The sequence below is a fragment of the Saccopteryx bilineata genome, chromosome 5, assembly GCF_036850765.1.
Source record: "Saccopteryx bilineata isolate mSacBil1 chromosome 5, mSacBil1_pri_phased_curated, whole genome shotgun sequence".
Lineage (NCBI taxonomy): Eukaryota > Metazoa > Chordata > Mammalia > Chiroptera > Emballonuridae > Saccopteryx > Saccopteryx bilineata.
Genome location: NC_089494.1, coordinates 103,170,039 through 103,194,203, shown reverse-complemented (window position 1 = coordinate 103,194,203; position 24,165 = coordinate 103,170,039). Strand labels below are relative to the sequence as shown.

The 24,165-nt window shown below is 38.2% G+C and overlaps 1 protein-coding gene across 1 annotated transcript in view; it reads left to right on the top strand.

The window, feature by feature from the left end:
- The window catches only part of THSD7B (thrombospondin type 1 domain containing 7B), a 1,096,947-nt gene that overhangs the window by 487,890 nt on the left and 584,892 nt on the right, over nucleotides 1-24,165 (top strand). The window contains exon 7 of the mRNA XM_066232872.1: nucleotides 8,143-8,340. Within this exon, the coding sequence (XP_066088969.1) occupies nucleotides 8,143-8,340 (198 nt within the window). The remainder of the gene's footprint in view (nucleotides 1-8,142; nucleotides 8,341-24,165) is intronic.

The window sequence follows — 24,165 nt, the reverse complement described above, 5'->3', positions numbered from 1 at the left end:
AACCAGAATAGCCCCAAGCCTTGTTTGCTTATGGAAACAAATAATTTCTCATTAATACTAAGATTTACTCATAATCCCTGGTCTTGTGGTACACACATGATTGATTGGACTGTGTTAGTCTCTTATAATTGCATATGAGACTTCCCAGGGTGACTTACATGTTATTAGAACCGGCCATCTATGTTCTACCTGTCCCACTCTGTTATAAGGTCACTGTTTAGAAAATGACTTGAGGTTGGATTTGGGCCCCCCTGCCCACTGTGGCTGTGGCTGTCCATACTGCTGCAACTTTGCTGCATTGAATGTCGCCTTCCTTTGTTTTGAAAGCTGTACAGCCTACACCAGTCCAAGGCTTTAACTTTTTTTGGGTCACTTTTGATTATAGGTAACAGAAACATGATTCAAAGTGACTTGAACAAAAAGAGGGAATTTATAGCATATATAACTAAAAAACAGGACGGCATATAGGGCTGCATCCAAAGGTATTGTTGAGGGTATAGGTCTCAATCTTTCTCAGCCTTCTATTATTCTTTTCTTGTCTTTAAAATCTTCTATCTCTTCATATTTTGTTCTACCTTTCTCTGTATTAAGTTTAGTTTAAGGCAGGCCCTATTTATGGGGTAAAGGTCAGCATTATTTTTTAATTGCTAAGCTCTTATTGTGTATCCTTCTTGTTGGTAGATTTAGTTAACATATCATATGCCTTTTAGTGATTGTCCATCTTACAAAGAAGAAGGTCTTACCGATAAATTGTCCTAACTATTTAAAACACTGGTTTGAAACATCTATTTCTTAGAATTGTTTAACAAAAACTCTAGTATTAGATGTTCTAAGCCACTTCAATGATAAATTAATCATTTCCTTTGCTTTTGAGGGCAACATAACCTTCAAATATTATTGTATCCAATGGACATTTGTTTAAATAACTAAAACTCCATTTATGCTTTCATTAGGGTAGATTGTGAAAGTCTTTCAATTTCGTTTAAACTTCAGACATAAAATAACATCAACATGGTCTACAAATTGCGTATTGAAGAATAAGGCTAAATATTTTGTTTCCTTGATTCTTAGGTTCATTTCTTTTTCATGTTTTACTTTTCTAGATCAACTTGTGTCATGAAATTAATAAGTACATATTATGTGGATGTATCTTTTTCTCTAAAACACTGAAATAAAATCAACATAGTGCCTTATAAACAGTGACATATTATTTTTTAATGATCAAAATTTTAGCTTTATTGAGATATAATTGACATATATCGCTATATAATTGTAAGGTATACAACATTATAATTTGATGTGCACATATATTACCAAATATTTACCACAGTAAAGTGAGTTAACATATATATCACCTCACATAGTTATCTTGTGTATGTATATGTGTGTATCTGTGGTAGAACTTTTAAGATCTATTCTCTTTCTGTACCTGCCCCCATATTCATTACTCATTATAGCATTATTCACAGTAATCAAAACATGGAAACAATGGAAACAAACTAAGTATCTGTTAACAGATGAATGGTTAAAGAAAATATGATACATATCTGTAGTCAAACACACATGCATACAAGCACACACACACAAAGGAATGTTACGTAGCTATAAAAAGGAAATCTTGCCATTTATATTAACATGGACAAGCCTTGAGAGCAGTATGCAGTGAAAAGTCTGACAGAGAAAGATAGATTCTGTTTGATCTCACTTATGTGAGTCTTAAAAAAAAGGAAATACTGAATCATGGAAACTGAGAGAATGGTGGCTTCCAGGAGCTGGATGGGGGGTAATCGGGAGATGCTGGTCAAAGGATACATACATACACACTTCCACTTATAAGATGAATAAGTTCTGAGGATCTAATGTGTGGCATGGTGACTACAGTTAACAATACTGTATTGTATATTGAAAGTTGCTGAGATTAGCTCTTAAATTTATCACCATCAAATAAATAAATAAATAAATAAATAAATAAATAAATAAATAAATTCCTTCTTAGATGGTAAATAAAGCAGAAAGAAAGGTCTTTCTAATACTGCCAGGAAGTCCTGGAACTGAGTCTCTTTGGCTAACATGTGTCACATGCTCTTCCCTGGCCCAGTTGCTCTGATTGGGGGCTGTGGGCTGGAAGTGCCATATCCACTGAAGGCACAGCTCCTTCCAAGCCTCATGGACTGAAAGTGGGAGAGAAGCAACCCCCTCAAGGAAATTTGATCAGCTGATGTTACAAGAAGGTAGAAGCAATGCTTTGGTCAGAATTGATAGACATTTATTAAATGCTTGTCCCCTTTGTTCTGGGCCATAGGGTCTACAGATATTCAGGTACTCATTTGTTTATTTATTTATCTGTTTGTCTTATTTTTTCTTATTCTGTGATTTCCTTCATAAGCCTAACTTATTGAATCAATACACAGGATCATCCCTGAGGTTAGCAGAGAAGCCTTCGGTACACATGCCCCACATTGACCAGTGGGAACAATTCTCCTTGAGAGCCAGTCATTGAGCTGATGTAGGAGATAAGGTGTGGGATCTGGGATGCCTCTTTGTACATGTGCATGGCATTTTGAGAGAGAGGGAGAAGAGACTGCACTGTGTGAGAAAGGGAAGGTGTGCCAAGCACAGCTTGAGAGCACCAGATAGAAAGGTTGTGTATTCTGTGCCTCAGACAACAAATTTTCAAAGACAAGTGTAGGGACAGTTGAACTTCTCACTTGTGTGTCACTGCAGCCTCCTGCAGAGTTTAGGGGTAGGCTGGGGTTGATAAGAATCCGACTCTGTTTTATAGGACTCATTCAGAGTCTAAATGACCTGCTCTAGGCACTAAGTAATTATAGGCAGGAAGGAGTGTAAGTACAATGATTGTTATTCAGGTCTAGGAGTTTGCTATTTTATAAATGCTTCCCTAGAGCAGAGAGAATTTTGATTTTTAAGGTCTTGCAAAGACCTGCCAGTACCACCTGCCTGTAATCCCTCTTGGGAAGAATAAAGAATGGAGTTTTTACTCTTGGAAAATGATTCTGTGCGTACCAGGAGCCCAAGTGTATTATGATGACAGTAAGTAGGCTTCTTGTTATTTCTACTGACTGGTGAGCATGAGGTCTGAGACACTTTCAATCCACGACTGTCTCATAGTGTTACCGCGGGTTCTGCTGGAGTCTCTCACTGGCACCGCCTAAATGTGGTTTAGAATCCCAGGGAGGCTAGAGTGCACAGGTCAATGCACTAAACATCGCAGAACTCTGGATGTAATCTGGAATATTTAGCTTTACATTTGAATGCTGTACCCTAATGAAATGCAGTGGACCTGCTAACAAAATTTATAATATTCATATTTCTTAGATTATATGTCTAAACTAATCTATCTACATCAATATCATGTATACATATATTTATATATGTATATGTATATGTATATATCTATATCATCTACCTATCTAAATACATGGTGGAGGATTTGAGGAAAAAAACAAACAAACCACAGCTAGAAAATAAATGTGGAAGGCTGGATATAATTACCTCTTCTCCTCACTAATCTTTTTCTCAACCATGGTGTTACACCTTTAGCATGTTCCTTTTGTCCACATTTAAAAAAAAAATAGTAGAAAATGATAAGAAAGCATTAAAGCTTTTAGTATCTAATAGAACTTAGATACTACAGAAATTACCTTCATATGGCTGCTATTGTCAGGCACACAGCATTCAATCGGGAATATGGCTGGTACCTGTCAGCCATTCAGAGTACATTCGAAAGTCAGCCGTTGTTCACAGCTTTCGCACCTCGCATCCATCTGTGACGGGACAAGGGGAACATGCTCGGCAGGTTGGTGTTTGTTAAGTGAAGCTAGAATGCCTTTCAGAGGGATTTAAATTGGATCAAGTTTTATCACTCATGGCTTTATCTTTGATGCTTTCCAGGTAGACATAATTAGAGATACATGGATGAGAAATAACCTAAAAAAAATTGCTAATGGAGAAACCCTACATATAGGGGCAAGGAATTTTCCGAAATTAGTTTTGATATACAGACATACATTATTGTCCCTTTCAGATATATTATATTTTCTAAAGGCCACCTTGCCCACAGAAGCTGTTCTGAAGGAAACCTATGGAACCCCCCTATGTGATGTCACAGCAGATACTTGCTTTTGTGGTAGGACATCAGGAACTCCGTCTTTCCCCCTCTCAGAACTGCCCCCCAATCGCAGCACCGAAAGCTCTAACAGGCTCCACAGGAAAAGGCATTTTGAAACTGAGAAGCCAGGACTATCTTTACAAAGACAGTCTTTTATGCTCTGAAACAAATCAATTTAGATAGCACATTAAAGTAGAGAAATACATGTTTTAGATCTTATATGATAATAATGGGACACATTTCCATTTTCTATTCTCATCTGCTAGGTAAATCCACCTTAATGAGAAGTATATAAAATCATTTGAGTTTGTCACAGATAATATGTATAGTAAGAAATAGTTTTTTTTCTTTTTCTTTCTTTTTTTCTGTGTGTGTGTGTGTGTGTGTGTGTGTGTGTGTGTGTCTAGGGTGTTGGAACTAGTGTGAGGATGTGTCTGCTTGTTATTCTAACAATTATGTTCTCATACTCATGATCACCCTATTAATGTGTCTTCTTTTCTATATTCACAACGGTATAAATTAATAATAATGATACTATAGAATGCTACCCCTGCAAGAATGGTGGTTTTGATTTCTAGAGTTGGAATGAAAGATTCAACCTGCATAACTTGGAGTCTTTGACTCCAAGTTGTCAATATGTCCAAGACTAAAGGAGATAAAGACAAACGGAATGTTTATGATGCAATAGTCTTCTGTCACCTTTGGATCCTGCTGGATCTTGCTTTAAGTCCGTGCCAGTAGAGTTAGCATAGAGAGAGGCGTTGGCCCTGGATACCTTTGTTGAAGCTTCTGTGAACACTTTTGGATCACTAGCACATGAAGAAATATAGTCCTCAGAACTTCAGTTAAGAAATATTGACCTTTCTGCTATTTGTTGTTCTTTTCTTTTCACTACTCAACCTGCAATTCATTCTTTTATATTTATACCCTGAATATACACTAAATTAGTAGACTCTACACTAAATATTTAGGTTCATCAAAAAATTAAAACCCTACAAATATTAGCTCACTAAAAGTGAACTGAATCTGTGGTCTGGATGTGATTATTAAAGCTCCATCTGGCTATCCAGTGACTGAAATTCCACTTTCTGCTCTGTGCCCTATGGGTTCAGGAGATGGCCCATGATGCCTGTCAAGTGTACTCTGTGAAAGGGGCTAAAGCGCCTTATACACTAGAACTAACTTGCATCCTCTCTTGTGAGGAGGTAATGACAGACCTTAGCTGAATTTTATACATATCTGTTTCATCAGTAATGAGCCTTTGGAGAAGGCCTTAGTTTTTAGATATGTAAAATGAGAATAGTAATTGATGAAATAGCTTTGATGATTTATTAATTTTGGGTAATATAAGAAAAGTGACTATTGTAGTCTTGGTATAGGGTAGATGCTTAATTAATGCATGTGCCTTTATCTTATTGGACTACATGCCCTATGAAGATTAGGTTTATGTTTTCTGTTCTACCTGTGGCTTCTCACAGTACATTATAGTGATCTACGTATAGCAGTAATGTTTATGGAATGATGCTATCTGATTAATATGCAATTTAGTAAATGAAGGTAAACTGTTGGCTGGTCCCAGCCATGGACTCGGCAGTCATGTCTCTTTCAGAACAGAAGCACCCAGGAGAAGCCTGATGTCTATTGAGGGTATGAACGCTGATGTGTGATTAAATTTAAGTCCTAACAAGATAATCCAAGGTTTTTGTTTTATGCTGAGCTTGTGCTATGATTTGATCCTAGTTAGAGTTAAGACAAGGGCAGCACAAATAAAAGTGAAAGAATTTATTGACTGAGGAGTTGTAATTTGTAGATTTTTGTCGAGATGGATGCAACTTGATTTAGAGAGGAAAACTATACATGCCCCTAGATGGCATTAGGGTGTAGGTGTCGGACACCAAGTTCCTACAAAAAGGCCACTCAATTTCTTAGCTGGTTGTCAAACAATGTAAATCATGAAGACCTGTGCTGTGTCTTACTCAAAGATATAAACAAAGCAAGCACAAACAGAGACAATGAGTAAATGGCCTATGGGCACTACATGTAAGAATAGAGCTCAGAGGTTATGGTAGTTTGATATTTAAATGTCACCTAGAGCCTTGCATATTTCAGGCGTTTCTTCTCAAGGTGGCCCGGAAAGGGAGCTGAGCCCTACCTATCTTTTAACTGACTAATTCATGCAGACTGGAAGTATGGAACATCAGAAGTCATCTATTGTTTTAATCTTTCTAATATTTTCAATGCTGTGAAAAGGTGACCTCTGATTGGCTGAATGATGCCTCCCCACAAGTGGCTGATCTTTAAAGTAAGAGTCTAAGAGTCTTTTAAAAAAGATGTCATGTTTAATGCTAGACCAGGAAAACCCCCCAAAACGGCAGTTATGATTGTTTAAAATACTTGCCCAGCTCTGCCATATTCTAAGGAAGCTTGGCTCCCTCTGGTGGCTTAAAACCAGGTGTCAATTTGTTCTAGCCTCCCTGGCTGTGCTAAGAGGAGTCTGTCTTTTTTGCCAACTGCACCTTGAGCTTTGTAACCTTTCCATTTCATTACTACTGGTGGAATAATAAGCATGGCCCTGGAAACACTATGAGGGATATATATATACCTGGCTTTGTTAGCCCTCACACTTCTTAACTTGTCCTCTTGAAAAGGTGATGAGGTATCTTAACTCATTCTGGAAATCCAGTGCTTTCATGCTATCTTCTTACCAATCAAAGACTCATTATTATTATTATTATTATTTTGCTTAAAATAAGGCATAAATGAATAATAATTTCTTAAAATGTTCCTAAACATGATATTTGTTTTGTTTACAAAATGAATTTAAAAAATCAAATCAGTTTATTGAATTTGGTAGATTACAGAGTGGAACAGAAAATATGAGATACATGGAAGGTAGGCATAGCCTTTCAAAGGGATACATCATGAGGACCATAGATACAAAGCTCCAACTAATGGGATTTATCTAGTTCTCAGTCACTTTTCTTTAATTTCCTTTGTTTTTAAAAGTTAGTTATTAGTTTCTATCTCTCTATTTAAAAATAGAGAAATTTCATCTAAAAACAAAATATAACTTGGATTTCTGGCTTTTTAGATAAAATTGAGTGCTTTGACATAAAAATTTGTATTCCCTCATAGCAACAGTCAATGGAAGAGAAGATTAACCAACCATTTTAGAGCAAGACGCCTTCTCCATATCACCACAGACCCCACTCAGAGCAGGAAGGTGTGAATGCTCAGGCATCAGAGATATGCTAAACTATAGATGTATTTTGATTTAATACAGAGTAACAGTAATGTAAAAAATTACAGGAAAAAGAAAATATAGATTTATGCTTGTTCAGGCTATCTCTGTGAGTGTTCATTTATTTTTACTTGTTTGTTTATTTATTTATTTATTTATTTATTTTACAGAGACAGAGAGAGAGAGTCAAAGAGAGGGATAGACAGGGACAGACAGACAGGAATGCAGAGATGAGAAGCATCAATCATTAGTTTTTCGTTGCTCATTGCAACACCTTAATTGTTCATTGATTGCCTTCTCATACGTGCCTTGATCGCGGGCCTTCAGCAGACCGAGTAACCCCTTGCTTGAGCCAGCGACATTGGGTCCAAGCTGGTGAGCTTTGCTCAAACCAGATGAGCCCTCGCTTAAGCTGGTGACCTCGGGGTCTCAAACCTGGGTCTTTCGCATCCCAGTCTGACGCTCTATCCACTGCACCACCACCTGGTCAGGCTTTACTTGTTTATTGACACCAGTGGACACATGCTGCTTACCAGGTCCTAGGTTGTAATCTTTGGAAGACAGATTTCCTGCTCTTTTTCTTTTCCATTTACTTCTTTCCTTTCCTCTTCTTATCCTCCCCTTTTCCTGTAAAAGAAAACACATTAAAACCATACATGTCTTAGAGTGCTAGGTGTTCAAATGAAAGCTTATCTGTTTGCTAGCTGCTGCTTTATTCCTTTGTTGGGGAAGGATGAAACCCTGTGAAGCTCTTATTTTTCCTCTTTTTTAGGATTTAGAATGAGACGGCGCCATGTCCTCATGGAGTCCACAGGGCCTGCAGGACACTGCCCTCATTTGATCGAATCTGTTCTCTGTGAAGATCCAGTGTGTTACCGATGGCTGGTGTCTGAAGGGCTCTGTATCCCCAATAATGGAAAATGTGGCCCGGGACATCGCATCCTGAAGGCTGTCTGCCAGAATGACCAAGGTAAGATGTGAATAAACACAAGTGTTTTCTAAGTGACATCTGCCAAATGAAACATCTCTATTCTCCAATTGTCCTGAGGGGAAAAAGGGGTCTTTTCTATCCTTGAGGATTTATATTTAATTGAAGTGCTACATTGCTGCAAAGCAAGCTGCCTTGACTTAATTAATATGGGGCCACATACCCCATGACAAAAGAATACTATTTGATTCTGCCTTAATGCAATACAGTGAACTTGGAGATTTCTTTAAAGTTTTTAATATATCAAGACGTAAAAATACAGAAATTGCCTGGATAGTCTTCAACTTACCAATACAAAACAAGTTTTATGTGACTTTTTGGATGTTAATATGTAACATGCTTTTTTATATTATTAACAAATACTATTTTGTAAAGAATTCAGGGCTCCCACTCCTGAAAAAATGCAAGCTACAATTTTTCATTTATATAGCATTAGACTAGCTTAAGTTCTAGACATAATTCTAACCTTTCTAAAGAACCGTTTTAAAATATAAGTTGCCAGGATTTACAAAACTATTAATGGTGTCATTCCTTTAGTACCAAGTGTCTGGTACAGAGGTAATTTGAAATGAAATGTAATATTTTTACATCTTTAAAAATATTTTTAAATTTATTGATTAATTGTTTTGGGGGGAGAGGAGAGTGAGAGAAAAGAGAGATATCAATCTGTTTTTCTACCCAGTTGTGCATTCGTTGGTTACTTCTTGTGTGTGCCCTAACCAAGGATCAAACCCACAACTTTGGTGTATTGAGATGACACTCTAACCCACTGGGCTACCTGGCCAAGGCCTGAAATGAGTGTGATTTAGAAAATAGCAAGTCACATGGAAATGAGAAAAGTGACAGTTAAAAAAAAGTCAGTTTCTTGGAAGAATACCGAATATGTTTATTAATCAGCTTTGCCATGAGAAGTGCCATTTGTAATGCTCTTGGTGTGTGTAGTGAAATACAGTATTTGTCTTATGGAATGAAGTAATTCATAGAACAGAAAGAAATTATGGAGTGAGTTCAGAATGAATATTAACATCTACACAGGCTTGACATTCAGCAATGCATTGCTAAAGCTTCTTCTTTTCTCTCTCTCTCTCCTTTTCTCCTTCACTTCCATTTTTTCTTTTCTCTTTTTTCTTTCCTTCTTCTCTCCCTTAGTCCTTCCTTTTTACTTTTTTTAAATTAATGCTGTAATAATACAAATACACATTTTTATCAAGTGATATATTTAGTAACCTCTGAAACCACGTGGTTGTTTAATTAAATCAAGGTCAGTGACACATTGGATTATCTCATTCCTTATTTTTTTGAAACTAATAACATACTTTTGACTAAATAGTTAAAACAAATAGTGGTTTCTATTCTTACCAAATAATTTTTGACTTGTTGTAACGTATGTGTAATTTATTAACAGAAGCAAGTACGATCACTTTCATATTGCTTTCATTTGAATTCAGGAGAGTAGTATGGAGATTTAAAACCTGGCCTTAAAATTGAGCCTCTAGTGTCAGAGAGGTTGGAATTCCAACCTGCTACTCATCTGCTAGTTGACTTCAGGAAAACTATTTAACTATGGAAGCATCCTTTCTTTCAGCTGAAAAGTGGGGGTAATAAAACTTACCACTTGTGACCAGAATGTGAGAGTTGATTAGTTATATAAAGTGACCAGTGAAGTGTCTGGCACACAACCATTCTAAATAAGCTATAAGCATATTTTACTTGTAATACAAGCTCATTGCTGTTCTCTGTTCTGAGAGAATAGTACAAAAAGCATTCATTCTTTTATAGATGAAAATAATAATGAGGATTAGAAGAACCATACTTCTTCCTTCCATCCTCCAGCTATGGAAAAAAGATCATTTGTTTGGTTGAGACCCAGTAACAAATGACTCTTGTACTTAGTCATTTAATAGCAGGTATTGAAGGCTTGTCATTGTATATAATGTCCATTAGGCTTAAGACTTCATTCATATTTTGTGCTGTACCTTCTGCAGTATTGTAGAGTGTGATGTTCAGATTTAAAATCAGAAATATACGTTTGGTCTTGGTCCCAGTTTTTGGCACAGAGCTCCTAAAATCATTGGAATTTCCTGGGTACTAATAACAATAAAAACCTCTTTTGTTATTAAATTTGATTCTTGTCCTTGGTTCCTAAATTTGCCTTCATAAAGGTAAAATAGGTGTCTTCTAATTTATAACAAGCCCCTTTCCGCCATAACTGGGTTTATGTAAATGAGGTGACTTTTGAGAAACACCTAAGAAGGGTGGCAGTTGCCAGGGGAGCCAACCAGAAAGAGAGGTTGGAATTTTCAGTCCCACCTCTTCAATTTCGGGGAGCGTAGAGGGGTTAGAAGTGGAATCAATCACCAGTGGCCAGTTTCATTAACCCTTTGAGTAGTAAGAACGTTCATGTACATTCTTGTGCCTCCTGACCATCCAGAGTGGGATAGTATATGTACAATGGCAACATTAAAAAAAGGCAAAGATATGTTCTTCTTGTTTCCATAAATTGGTTATCAAACAAACATGATTTTAAGTTAATAAAACAGGAACTGGAACTAACTTCATTTTATGAAGAAAAAAAAAACCCACAAAACACTCCCAGGGGTCAGTAAGCATGAGAAAAACTCACTACTAAAAGGGTTAGTCATGCCTATATAATAGATCCCCCACGAACACCTAAAGGATGGGGTTTGGAGAGCTTCTTGGTGGATGAGCACGTGGAAATTTGCAGCAAATGGCAAATGGAAGTCCGCTCCCTCTCCCATCGCCTACCTTGTGCATCTCTTCCATCCAGCTTTATCCTTGCATAACAAACCAGCAGCTTAGTAAGTAAAACAGGTTTGCTAAGTTCTGAGAGCTGCTCTAGCAAATTAATGGAACCCAGGAAGGGGTCTTGGGAACCTCTGACTTCCAGTCAGTTGGTCAAAGGCACAGGTAAACAACCTTGCTTGTGATTGGTGTCGGAGGTGGGAGAGTGGTTTTATGAGGTTGAGCCCTTTACCTGTGAATTCTGCAGCTATCTTTGGGTAGGGAGTGTCAGAATTGAGTTGAATGGTAGGACACCCAGCTGCTATTAGAAAATTACTTAGTGTTGTGTAAGATACACCCCACCCCAACACACATAACAACATATTGAAACTGATTGCAGAACCCTTTTTACAGAAGTATTGAATTTACAATTCTACAGAAGTTCTAGTTTTATTGCTTTTTTCTATGTAATGACTAATTTTCAGTGCGATCTCACACTCAGTTTTTACGAGGAGAAGTAGGAATTACTGATAGTTCATATCAGGTTCATGAATTCTGTGTGTGTGTGTATGTGTGTGCACGCGCACTTGTGTGTGTTTGAGAGACAAAGTCAGAAAGGTTGAGAGAAAGAGAGGGTGAGAAGCATCAACTTGTCATTACTTTCACTTTAGCTGTACATTGAATTTCACATATGTGCCTTGACCAGGGCTGTGACAGTGTCCCCTTGCTCAAGCCAGCAACCTTGGGCTTTTCATGCCAGTGACTTTTGGGCTCAAGCTGGCGAGCTTTGGGATCCTATGGATGACCCCCCCCCCCCCCCCCCCCGCTCAAGACAAAGACCCTGTGCTGATGAGCTCACTCTTAGAGCCTGTATCTTCAGGGTTTTGAATTGGCTACATCAGCATTCCAGATGGACCCTTTATCCACTGTGCCACCTCAGGTCAAGATTTTTGTCATTTCTACCTACGTGAATGACTCCATCATTTGTAGGGCAGCAACCATGGTCATAGTTAGGAGAACATGCTTGTCTCCTGATAGCTGAAACAGTCTTTGTCCCGTGAGGGACTGAAAATATGGTCTGGTTGTACTTTTCATGGTTAAGCTTCTGAACTGAAACAGATTTGGGATGATTGATGGCAGAAGTTTTTCAGACAAGTGTTTCTGTTTGACTCTCACATATTGTAATAGTCTTTTCATAGCTATAAGACTTGACAGAACTCTTGACATTCATTTAAGTGCTTGGAGAGAAAAAAGGCTTAATATATATATTTAATAAGTATCCTCTGATTATTTTTCTTGCAACATTTGGTAGTTCTCTTTTCATCACTCTGAGATTGTTTTATAAGCCTTTAATTCCAGAATGATTCAGAGATAAATGGATAAGACCAAAATAAATGTCTTCCTTTCGATTAAACAAAAGGAACCCTCATATTACATCTAGTCAGACTTGAGGCTTGTTATCATTTGCAAGGTAACTTGCTTTGTTTCTTATTTTTAGATTTGTGCATATTGACTCACTCCAGGCATTCCATGTACCAAAAGAGCATTCAACATTCTTGCAAAATATCTATATTTCATTCAGATTGTCGAATGAAGAGATTTCTACATGGCTATGATTAAGATTCTGTAGGACTTTTGTCAGTGATTTCTTGGGTATTACTCACACCACCAAGAAGACATATTTTTGTTCACAGGTCATTCAGACTACATTAGCTTGAAAATTTCAGACAAACACAATCTATGAGACATTGAAGCCAGGAAATAACTGGAAATAGCAATTTGATATACATAAGACTTGAGGGTTAGTTCAAAAATGTGATTTACTTTAGACTACCTAAGATCCAAGCAGTTGCCTATGAATTTCTACAGCTATCTCTGTAGATGTGCTTTGACCCATTCGCTGCTTTGATTTATTAGTAATACTGTCCAATCAGTCTCCCTGAAGTTTCTATTTCTCACCCAGACCATGATTGTGGCAAGCAATATATCAGTAAGTAATATTTATTTTCAGGAAGAAAATTGTATAATAGATTACCTGAATGAGTGTTCTGATTTGGAATCACTTGCACTACATTGTTGGATCAGCTTTGACTTCTCACCTGTGTACAACATCTTATCATTCGTACGGATCAATAGAAGTTTACTGAGCATAGACTATGCATATGTTTTTCTTGTCTCATTGACAGTTATGTTTCCTGTTTTTCAAAGGGGGCATTTGAAAGTAAATGGATTTTGCTGTCTACTGCAAGCTTGACATATATATTTCTCCTTTATCAAGTTAATTCATTGTGTTTTAAATTTTGTTTCTCCAACATGTAACTGATTCATTGTATCTAAGTTTCTCTGCCAATTGATAAAGGTCTACCACCATATGGCATTTTCTAAGAGCAAATTGGGAAAATCCCCATAATGCTAGGGCAGTGGTTCAGTGGCAGAGAAGTGACCACTGTTGATTATCTTTCATGTCTCCATATGCAAAGTAGATGATGCCACAGGTCATTGGATAAACACCAGACCTGCTGGAGCAGTTGGACCTTGGTATGACCTCATACTTGGCTCAATAATTTGCTTAGTGGGAGGTCTTGAAGAAAACAAGTGTCTGTATATTTCACTAAAAAACACTATTCAGAGAAAAGCCAGTATAATTCTGCATTTGTAGAGAACAGATACCTACACTGGTGCAGAGTATCTTTCATTTTATTTATGGTACGTATCACATTTATTGATTTGTGAATATTGTACCAACCTACATTCCCAGAATAAATCCCACTTGATCATGATCTATGATTTTTTAAATGTATAGCTGTACCCAGTTTGTAAATATTTTGTTGATTTTAGCATTTATGTTCATTAGAGATATTGGCCCATACGTTTCTTTTTTTGTATTGTCTTTATCTGGGTTTGGAACAAGGATGATGCTGTCCTCATAAAACAAGCTTTTCATTTACTTTTTTTAGGTAAGAGGAGGGGAGATTTTGAGGCAGACTCCTGCATGTGCCCTGACTGGGATCCACCCACAACCCCATCTAGGGTCAATGCTTGAGTACCAGATTATTTTTAACACCTGAGGCTGATATGCTCAGACCAACCAAGCTATCCTCAGCTCCTGGAGCCATGTTGAAACCAAAAGAGCCACTGGCTGCAGGAGGGGAGAGCAAGAGGAGAGGGAGAGAGTGGGGGAGAGCAGATGATCACTTCTCCTATGTGCTCTGATTTGGAATTGAACCTGGGATGTCCATATGCTAGGCTGACACTTTCTCCACTGAACCACAGCCAGTGCTGGGAGTTTTCTCTCAAGTTTTTTGGAATAGTTTGAGTAGGATAGGTGTTAGTTCTTTTTGAATGTTTGGTAGATTCACTTGTGAAACTATCTGGCTGAAGACTTTTGTTTGAGGGAAGGTTTATCACAGTTTCAATATCACTAGTTGTAATCTGCCTAATCAGGTTCTCTGATTCTTCCTCATTCAGTTTTGAAAGATTATATGTTTCTAGGAATTTATCCATTTTGTCTAGATTGTCTAATATGTTGGTATATAATTTGTTTATAACATTTTCTTACATTCTTTTGTATTTATTTGGTGTCAGTTTTTCCTTTTCCTCTTATATTTATGATTTTATTTATTTGGGTCTTCCCTTCCTTTTTTTTCTTAGAGCCTGGCTAAAGGCTTGTCAATCTTGTTTGTCTTTCTAAAGAACCAGCTCTTGGTATCATTGATCTTTTGATTACTTTTTAGACTCTATTTTGTTTATTTCTGCTCTGATCTTTATAATTTACTTTCTTCTACTCATTGTTAAGTTCCTTTAAGTGTAATGTTAAACTGTTTGAGATATTTCTTATTTCTTGAATTAGGTCTGTAAGGCTATGAAAATCTCTGGTAGGGCTGCTTCAACTATGTCCCATAGATTTTGAATTGTGTTCTGATTTTCCTTTGTTTCAAGACATCTTTTGATTTCTTCCTTGATCTTATTGTTAATGTATTTATTGTTTAGTAAGATGCTATTCAACTTCCATGTCTTCGTATGTTTTTTATTTTTTTCTCATGACTGATTTCTAGTTTCATATCATTGTGGTTGGAAAAGATGCTTTATATGATTTAAATGTTCTTATATTTATTGAGACTTGTTTTGTGCCCTAACATGTGGTAGATCATAGAAAACATTCCAGGAGCACTTGAAAAGAATGTATATTCTGCTGCTTGTGAAATGCTCTGAAGATATCAATTAAATCCACTGTTTCTTTATTGATTTTCTGTCTGGAATATCGATCTATTGATATGTCAATGGGCTATTAACACCCCCACTATGTATTACAGTCAATCTCTCCATTTATGTCGATTTTTTTTACATACTTAGGTCCTCCTTTTATGGGTGCATTATCTTCTTATATTGTTCCATTTATCACTATATAGTGTCCTTTTTTGTCTCTTACTCTATAGCCTTTGTTTTAGATTCTATTTTGTCACATGTAAGTATTGCAACACCAGCTTTTTAAAAAAAAATCCATTTACATGAAATATTTTTTCCCATCCCTTTATTTTTAATCTGTGTGGGTCTGAGGTGGGTTTCATATAGACAGAATTTATGTGGGTCTTGCTTTCTTATCCATTTAGCCACCCTATATCTTTTCATTGGATCATTTAAGCTATTTAAATTTAGAGTGATTATTCGTAGGTACATATTTATTGCTATTTTATCCTTTTCAGTATGTTCCTCTCCTCCTCCTCCTCTAAGCAGGCCCTTTGATGATAACAAACTCCTTTAGCTTTTTCTTATCTGGGAAGCTCTTTATTGATCCTTCAATTTTGAATGCTGAGTGTTGCTGAATAAAATAGTCTTTTTATTTTTTTGTGACAGAGACAGAGAAAAGGAAGATAGGGACAGACAGACAGGAAGGGAGAGAGATGAGAAGCATCAATTCTTCTATGTGGCATCTTAGTTGTTTGTTGATTGCTTTCTCCTATGTGCCTTGACTGAGGGACTGCAGCAGAGTGAGTGACCCCTTCCCGAAGCCCATGCCTTGAGATCAAACCAGTACCCTTGAGCTTTAAGCCAGCAACTTTTGGGCTCAAGCCAGTGACCATGGTGTCATGTCTGTGATCCTATACTCAAGCCAGCGACTCCATGCTCAAGCTGGTGAGCCCACACTCAAGCCGGATGAGCCTATGCTCAAGCCAGGAACCTCAGAGTTTTGAACCTGGGTCCTCTGGGTCTCAATCCACTGCACCACCGTCTGGTCAGGCTAAAATAGTCTTGGTTATAGATCCTTGCTTTTCATAACTTTGTATATTTCATATTTCATTCCAATCCCTTCTGGCCTGAAATTCTTCTGTTGAGAAATCAGCTGAGAGTCTAATGGGAGCTCCCTTGTAGGTAACTGTCTTTATCTTGCTGCTTTTAAGAGTCTTTCTTTGTTTTTAACCTTTGACTTTTTAATTATGCTATGTGTGGGTCTCTTTGGGCTCATTTTTTTGGGACTCTTTGCACTTCTGGGACTTGTGTGTGTTTTTACTTCACCAGGTTAGAAGAGTTTTCAGTCATTATTTCTTCTTGATCCCTTGCTCTCTCTCTTTTTTTTCTGGTACCTGTATCATGTTGTACACATCATGTTGTCCCAAAGTCCCTTAAACTATCCCCATTTAAAAAAATTATTTTTTCTTTTTTTCTGCTCTGATTGGTTGTTTTCTACTCTGTCTGCCAAATCACTGATTTGATCCTCTGCTTTATCCAACTTACTATGTATTCCTTCTAGTGCATCTTTCATTTCAGATATTGTATTCTTCATATTTGACTGTATTTTTATGGTTTTTGTGTCCTTTTATTCTTGCTATATCTTTGTTGAAGTTCTCATTGAATTCCTTGAGATGCCTTATAAACATTTTTTTTGAACTCTATTGCTGCTAAATTGCTTGCCATCATGTCATGTAGCTCTTTTTCTGGAGATTTCTCCTTTTTTTAATTTGGGGCATGTTTCTTTGTCTCCCCATTTTGGTTGCCTTTTTGTGCTGGTTTCTATGTATAATGTAAATCTCATATGACTTCCAGTGTTGGTAGGGTGGCCTTATGTTGTTGGAGTGCTGTGGGATCCAGGGCACAGTATTGTTATCACCTGACATGGATGCTTTAGCAATGTCTCATTTTTGGGTGCTCCTCTTACAATTGAGTCTTTATTTTTATTGGCCTCGTTATGTGTGGTGGTTGACTCTCACCTGGTTGACTGTGAGTATTGACCCATACCCAGTGTTGAGCTGGTGTGCAGGTACTAAGCACATGAAGCAGAATTCACCTCAGCTGGTGCCTGTCGAGATTTGTCTTTGAATATGTCATTTGTGAGGCTAAAGGAATCTTAGTCTGGTGTTATCTGAAACTGGCCACTGGGTGTATTATCTCTGGGACCTCTTGGAAGGGACTCTGGTGCAGGGTAAAATCAGATGCTGCCTATGACTGGCCTTGTAAACTTGTTTACAGCTACAGAGCGATGCACAGTTTTTGGCTGCCTTTGCTGTGCATGGAGTTCACAGGAAGGACCAAGCTATGCACTATGGCCAGCTTTTACCAGTACTGGGCCCAAGAGCAGGAAGCCTTTACCTGCCTCTGTCTATGGATGCCTGTTTCACTTAGTCACTAAAAGAGCTTCTGGCGGTACTCAAGTTTCATGAAATAAGTTCTCAGTGAGTCACTAGGTAGAGGCAAGCAGTATTTACCAGATTCACACATGTTCAAACTCAGTGCCTGTGCTGGGTCTGAGGCCATTCGGCAAATATTTCAGGGTTCACCAAGACTAATTGCCACCTGCTGGGTGCTCATATGGCTTTATGGTGGGGCAGGTACTTAAGGAGTTGTCAGGGTAAGAGCAGCAAGTTTATCAGACCCATGCAGACCAAGATTTGGCAGTGTAAACATAGGGTTCTGCATTGCTCAGGTGTACAGGGGGAAAATGAGCCTTATTTTATAGCCACACAACTCATTATGTTTCAGATTCTTCTAACTCTTTGATCTCAGCAGGGCAGCATAGCTGCGAATCAGGGGGATGGGTTTAGTGGATCTCCTGTGACACAGAGGTACCAGTCAGCCTTGTGGAAAGGTGGGGTGAATGTCCCCAGTCTCAGAGCCACACAACTCATTCTGTATCAGAATCTGCCAAGATTTGGCGGCACGAGACATCAAGAGTCTAGAGGATTTGGCCTCCAGGAGTCTTGAAAATTGGCTCATGGGTCTCATGTAAGAGAGTGGTGCCACTCAGGTTTATGGCAAAGTAGGAGACATGGCTCTTACCCCAACTCTGTCACTGACACCCCTGATTCTGTCCAGACATCTACACTCTGGCTCAAGTAGCTGACACCTAGGCAGGGCACAAGCTCTACAGTATGGGCTATAGGGAGTCCAGAGAATGGAGCTCTTACTTTTACCAGGTTGGAGGGAAGTACTCCACCCAAGAAAGATGGTGTCTGCCATGTGGGAAAAGAACAGGTGTCCTGTCAGCTGTCCCTTTAGCTTTCTCTCCAGAGATACAAACACCAGTCTTTTTGCTTGAGACTGTACTCTTCTCTGCCCTCCTTCCTATGGTGCTCACCGTCAATGGCTGTGAAGGTGAATTTGTGCTTTGACCCTTTAAGAGGACATCTGCATCTCTAACAGACTTTTGTCTCTTCCTGATGACAGAATCCTCACTGATTTTCATTTCCAGATGTTATATAGTCACCTCTTCTTGGCTTTGGGGCTCTGAGCTGGGGAGCCTAGCTTGGGGTTAAGACTCCATGCTTCTTAGGAGGTACCTTTGCAGTTGAGATATCTCTCCAGAATCTCAGCTGACACTTTTGGAATTGGGCAGGACTTTTTGCATCTTTGCCCTTCATACTAGTTTTTATGTGTCTTCTTCTATAAATTTTGTGTTATAAGCCTTTTCTTAAGCTAGTGTTCAGTTTTTTGTTCAGGTTAATTGTGCTGTAATTTTGTTATAATATCAGTTTGGTCCTGGGAGGATGTGAGTGTAACTTCTACCCACTAGGTCACCATCTTGGATCCCTTGTTTTTATTTTAAAATGTCAAGAAATCTTCTTTAGCTAACTTGTGAGAAAAAGACCAAAAGCCAATCAGATAAGTTTTGTATTGAAATATTTTGTGATTCATGAGAGTTTTAAGTAGAACCTCTTTTGTGTTTTTAAGTCATTATTTTTTAAACCCTTTGAACATGCTGTATCTCATTTTGGTCAATAACTACTGCTTTATTTCTCTTTATGTATTTTTCATTTTTCATACAAGACATTCTTACTGCTATCTCAGCACAATATTTACTATCTTTTATTTTAGAAAAAATAAAGAATAGATTATTCACCAGGTATTTTTTTGCCACAAAATATACTCCTGCAGTGAATCAACCTATTAAAGACATACTACAAAATTAGAACTACCACAGTGAACACAGAGCCACTATAATAAATTTGAAACACAAATTGTCTAAAAGTTTTGAGCAATGGTACCTGAGTTGAAATAATTATTCAGTTAATCAAGATGTGCATTTTGGAAAGAATAGTAGTGTGTGTGTGTGTGTGTGTGTGTGTGTGTGTGTGTGTGTATATATATATATATATTTTTTTTTGTATTTTTCTGAAGCTAAAAACGGGGAGAGACAGACAGACTCGCGCATGCGCCCGACCGTGATCCACCCGGCAAGCCCACCAGGGGGCAACACTCTGCCCACCAGGGGGCATGCTCTGCCCCTCCGGGGCGTCGCTCTGTTGCAACCATAGCCACTCTAGCACCTGGGGAAGAGGCCAAGGAGCCATCCTCAGCGCCTGGGCATCTTTGCTCCAATGGAGCCTCGGCTGCGGGAGGGGAAGAGAGAGACAGAGAGGAAGGAGAGGGGGAGGGGTGGAGAAGCAGATGGGCGCTTCTCCTGTGTGCTCTGGCCAGGAATCGAACCTGGGACTTCTGCACGCCAGGCCGACGCTCTACCACTGAGCCAACTGGCCAGGGCTATTTTTTTTTTTTAAAGAAAATGTCATTTCCTTCTTATACACTTAATATTATGTTTTGTTTCTTTGTCTTTTCTTAGTAGTACAAAAGAAACCTCACTTGCCTTTGCATAAGGTTTGGGAATCTTAGAACTATATTGCCAACTGTTCAGAGGAATCAAATGAGAGAAGAATAAACATGGATATGCATTTTATGACAAACTATAGAAATGATCCCTGAAAGTCTAGTCTTGTATGCATTTTATATTTGCAATGCAAATTCAGATCAAGGGCTTTTGGAATAATCAGACTATCACGTACTGTTGTTTCCTGCCCAGATCCCCTTGGCCATTTAATATTTCTGTGCGTGTCAGCCTGAAATTCCACTGACACCACTTGTATCTCTTTGCCTAAGGAATTTCTCTAACCATCACAGCCTTCTGTACCTACATATGCATTCAAAATGCCAGGGAATTGACAATCTCAGGGAGCAGCCCACAACCATTGATTGAGAATTGGTGTTTATTTATTTATTTATTTATTTATTTTGTATTTTTCTGAAGCTGGAAACGGGGAGAGACAGTCAGACAGACTCCTGCATGTGCCGGACCGGGATCCACCCCGCACGCCCACCAGGGGCGAAGCTCTGCCCACCAGGGGGCGATGCTCTGCCCCTCCAGGGCCTCGCTCTGCCGCGACCAGAGCCACTCTAGCGCCTGGGGCAGAGGCCAAGGAGCCATCCCCAGCACCTGGGCCATCTTTGCTCCAATGGAGCCTTGGCTGCGGGAGGGGAAGAGAGAGATCGAGAGGAAAGGGGGGGGGGTGGAGAAGCAAATGGGCGCTTCTCCTATGTGCCCTGGCCGGGAATCGAACCCAGGTCCCCCGCACGCCAGGCCGACGCTCTACCGCTGAGCCAACCGGCCAGGGCCGAGAATTGGTGTTTAAATATTAACTCCTTTGCCTCTTAAATGGAATAACCTTGAGGTGTATGTTCTACCCTGTTTCCTAAAGTCTGGTGAGATGAAGGTCCTCTTATAGTCCTGATTTATTAATTCACACATCTTTATCAGCCTCCTTCACTTTCTTGTTTCACTCCCTGACTTTGCACTGGTTGCCTGACTTTACTTGCCAATAAACACTACTATCCTAAGCATCTTTGTCACAGATTTTGGTTATGGTGCAACTCAAATTAAGACATGGATGCTTAAAAAAGTGTTGCGGATTCACTTCTGTATCTAAGAAATGCAGGATCCAATTCAATCATACTATATTGATGAAAATATTTACAGAATTTCTTTCCAAGGGAGAAATGATACAGTCTCTCATGAGAGCTCATTCAATATTTTAAACAACTTTCACTATTTATCAATTATCTAGTAATACCTGAAGGGTTTTGATATACTGCTTCTGTTCTCCCTTTGAAAAGATAAAAACAATATTGAATCCATTTTTCCCCCTAGTTTGGCAACACCAGTAATTTATATCATACTCAGGAGTCTTGTTTTCCACAATTGAATCACTTTATTACTCTCAGGAGCGGACTAGCTTATTCATATTTTCATTTTGTAGTGGATTTCAGAATGTATTGGATGTTTCTTAATAAGAACAAAAGGATCTACATATTTTGGAAGTTAAGGAAATTGTTTGGGAATTTGAGTTGGAAGTGTTTGAGGCACATGTTGCTCCTTTTCTGTTCTCAATCAGTTTTTCTAAACCAGGAATTATGGAAACACATATTTCTGGACTCTACTCCAGAGTTTCTGGTTCTGTAGGTCTGGCATAGGTTCAAGAATTTGTATTTCTAGCAAGTTCCTGAGTGATGCTGATGAGTTTTGTCCAACCAGGGTCCATACTTTAAGAAACACTGTTCTGAGAAGAAGGGGTTTGATGGGCAGAATTATAATGTCAGTGAATAATAAAAGTAGGCTAGAACAATGAAAGGCAGTTCTCACACTTAGAATATGTAGTAATATTGACTACTCTGTTGTTTCTTGTTTCCTGCTGAAGAAGTTATTCTTGAAATCCATGAAATATATTACTTTTTTACCAGAAGCAAACAGTAAATGAATAGTCTTTTATTTCTTTATTGTTACTTAGATGGATTACTTAAAAAGTCAAATAATGGGAAACAATAGTGTACTCTTATAGAGACAGAGACACAGAATATATGAGTTGAGTTGTTCAGGTTTAGAGGAGAGAATTTTTATTTCCAGAAAGCTCTCTTTCTCAGACCCCCAGCTGGTAGCCGTTTGTTGTCAGTGTTCTTACTGAAGGAAGTATGGTGATGGCACATGCATTGTATTAAATTTTGAAATGAACCTGACATTGCAGTTGAAAGTGCCAGTAAGATGAGTTTGTCATTCACACTACAGGAATCAGAGCACAATGGAGATTACATTTGAGAGTTCCTGTAGCCAAGTTCCCCATCCCTTTTATTTAGACATCTTGCAGTGAAATTAAACGGGGAACGTTAATAATGCTTTTGGCAGTGAGGGAATCCAAAAGAGAAAAATAGAGACTTGCTCTAATCAGTTTTCTCACTGGTGAATCAATTTAAATGCTAAAGGGAAAAGAACTACAATACAGTTTTAAATATATTCACTGTATGTTGCTGTCAATAAGAGGTATTGTATTTTGAATCACTTCCTCTTTTCATTCTCTTATATACCTAGACATCACAAGACAACGTTTGTCTTTTTTCTCCTTTACTAGAGGTTAAAATGATTGTATTCATGTTATTACCTCAACAGTATTTCACAATCAGACTAAATATAGTTGATTTTTTTTTCATGTTTCAATATTTAGAAGTAGATTAGAGGAAATTGCTTCCTGGGTGTGACTAAGTTGCTCCTGGAAAGGCTGCCTCCTTTTTTCATCTTTTCAGAAAGTCTCTTTGGGTAGCAGTCCATTTTCGGGTTCCCATTCCATGTGCTTCAAAAGCAAAATGAATCATAGATTGTACTCATACTTGAAAATGTAGTTTATATGAGTAAATTATCAACCTGACCCTTGAACGGGAGTGAATATGAGAGTTCACCTTTGCATTACTTTCAGCTTTCCTCTTGGACATGCTCTGAGTTACTCTACTCCATTGTGTATTCTACTAGTGTGACTAACAGGGATTAGTTATAACATTAGTCACGCGATATAATTTTGTCTTCTCATTCTGAAATTAATTTTAAAGTGGCATTTGGTTGTTTTAGATGCCCTGTAGCTTGTAACTCCTGATATAACATCTTCCCATGTTTTCTTCTATATAGACATCCTTTGTGTGTCAATGGGGACATTCTATGAAGTCCATTTTATGCTTACTGAGTTGAGTGTCTGCAATGCCCAAAAAATTATATATTTCCCATGGAGATAATATCTAAGAAGTAAAAGTAAAAATTAAGAGTGAGGAAATCATACATTCTATTTCAAAGAAACATGAACTAAAGGGAAAGTGTGTCAAAAGTTAATTTAGATATAGCTTAAGACTTTGATACTTTTCTTACTCCATAGGTAGATTTCAGTCACCAACAAACATCAAGGAAACCCATAGTTAACAATAAGTACTACTTCTGTCTGTTGCCTTCATGGCAATTTGCCTCCACAGTCATGTTCATGTTCCCCTAAGATGTTTATCCCCTTCTTTTTCCTTTGGCTAATTCTTACTTATCCTTTAAAATCTTGGATTGCTGTCCTTCAGAAAAATACCCCTTTACTCTAACTTAAAGTGGTCTAGATTCTAGAATCTCAATGAATGTTATACTTACCACCCACCTCAGATTGTCATAGTTGATTATGCTAATGCAATTTCTTTTATAGCTGATTAGTTCAGAAATGTGTCAGGTCCATCTGTTTTGGCCAATAAGATATGAGAAGAGGTACATGAGCAACGAAGGAATTTGTTTCAGTTGTTGCCATGATCCATTGGATAGTTTACAGGTAGTGACTTTGGAATGAAGGCACTGCTGTGCAAGTAGAGCAGAGATGTAAAGATGGTTTGGGTCTTGGAAGACATTATTGAGCCCCTGAATTAACATTCTGAGCCCTGGCTCAGAATAGATCTTATTGTAAAAGCCAGTTTCTATCAGGGTTTATGCCAGCAGCTGCAGATATCTTCCTAATAGAG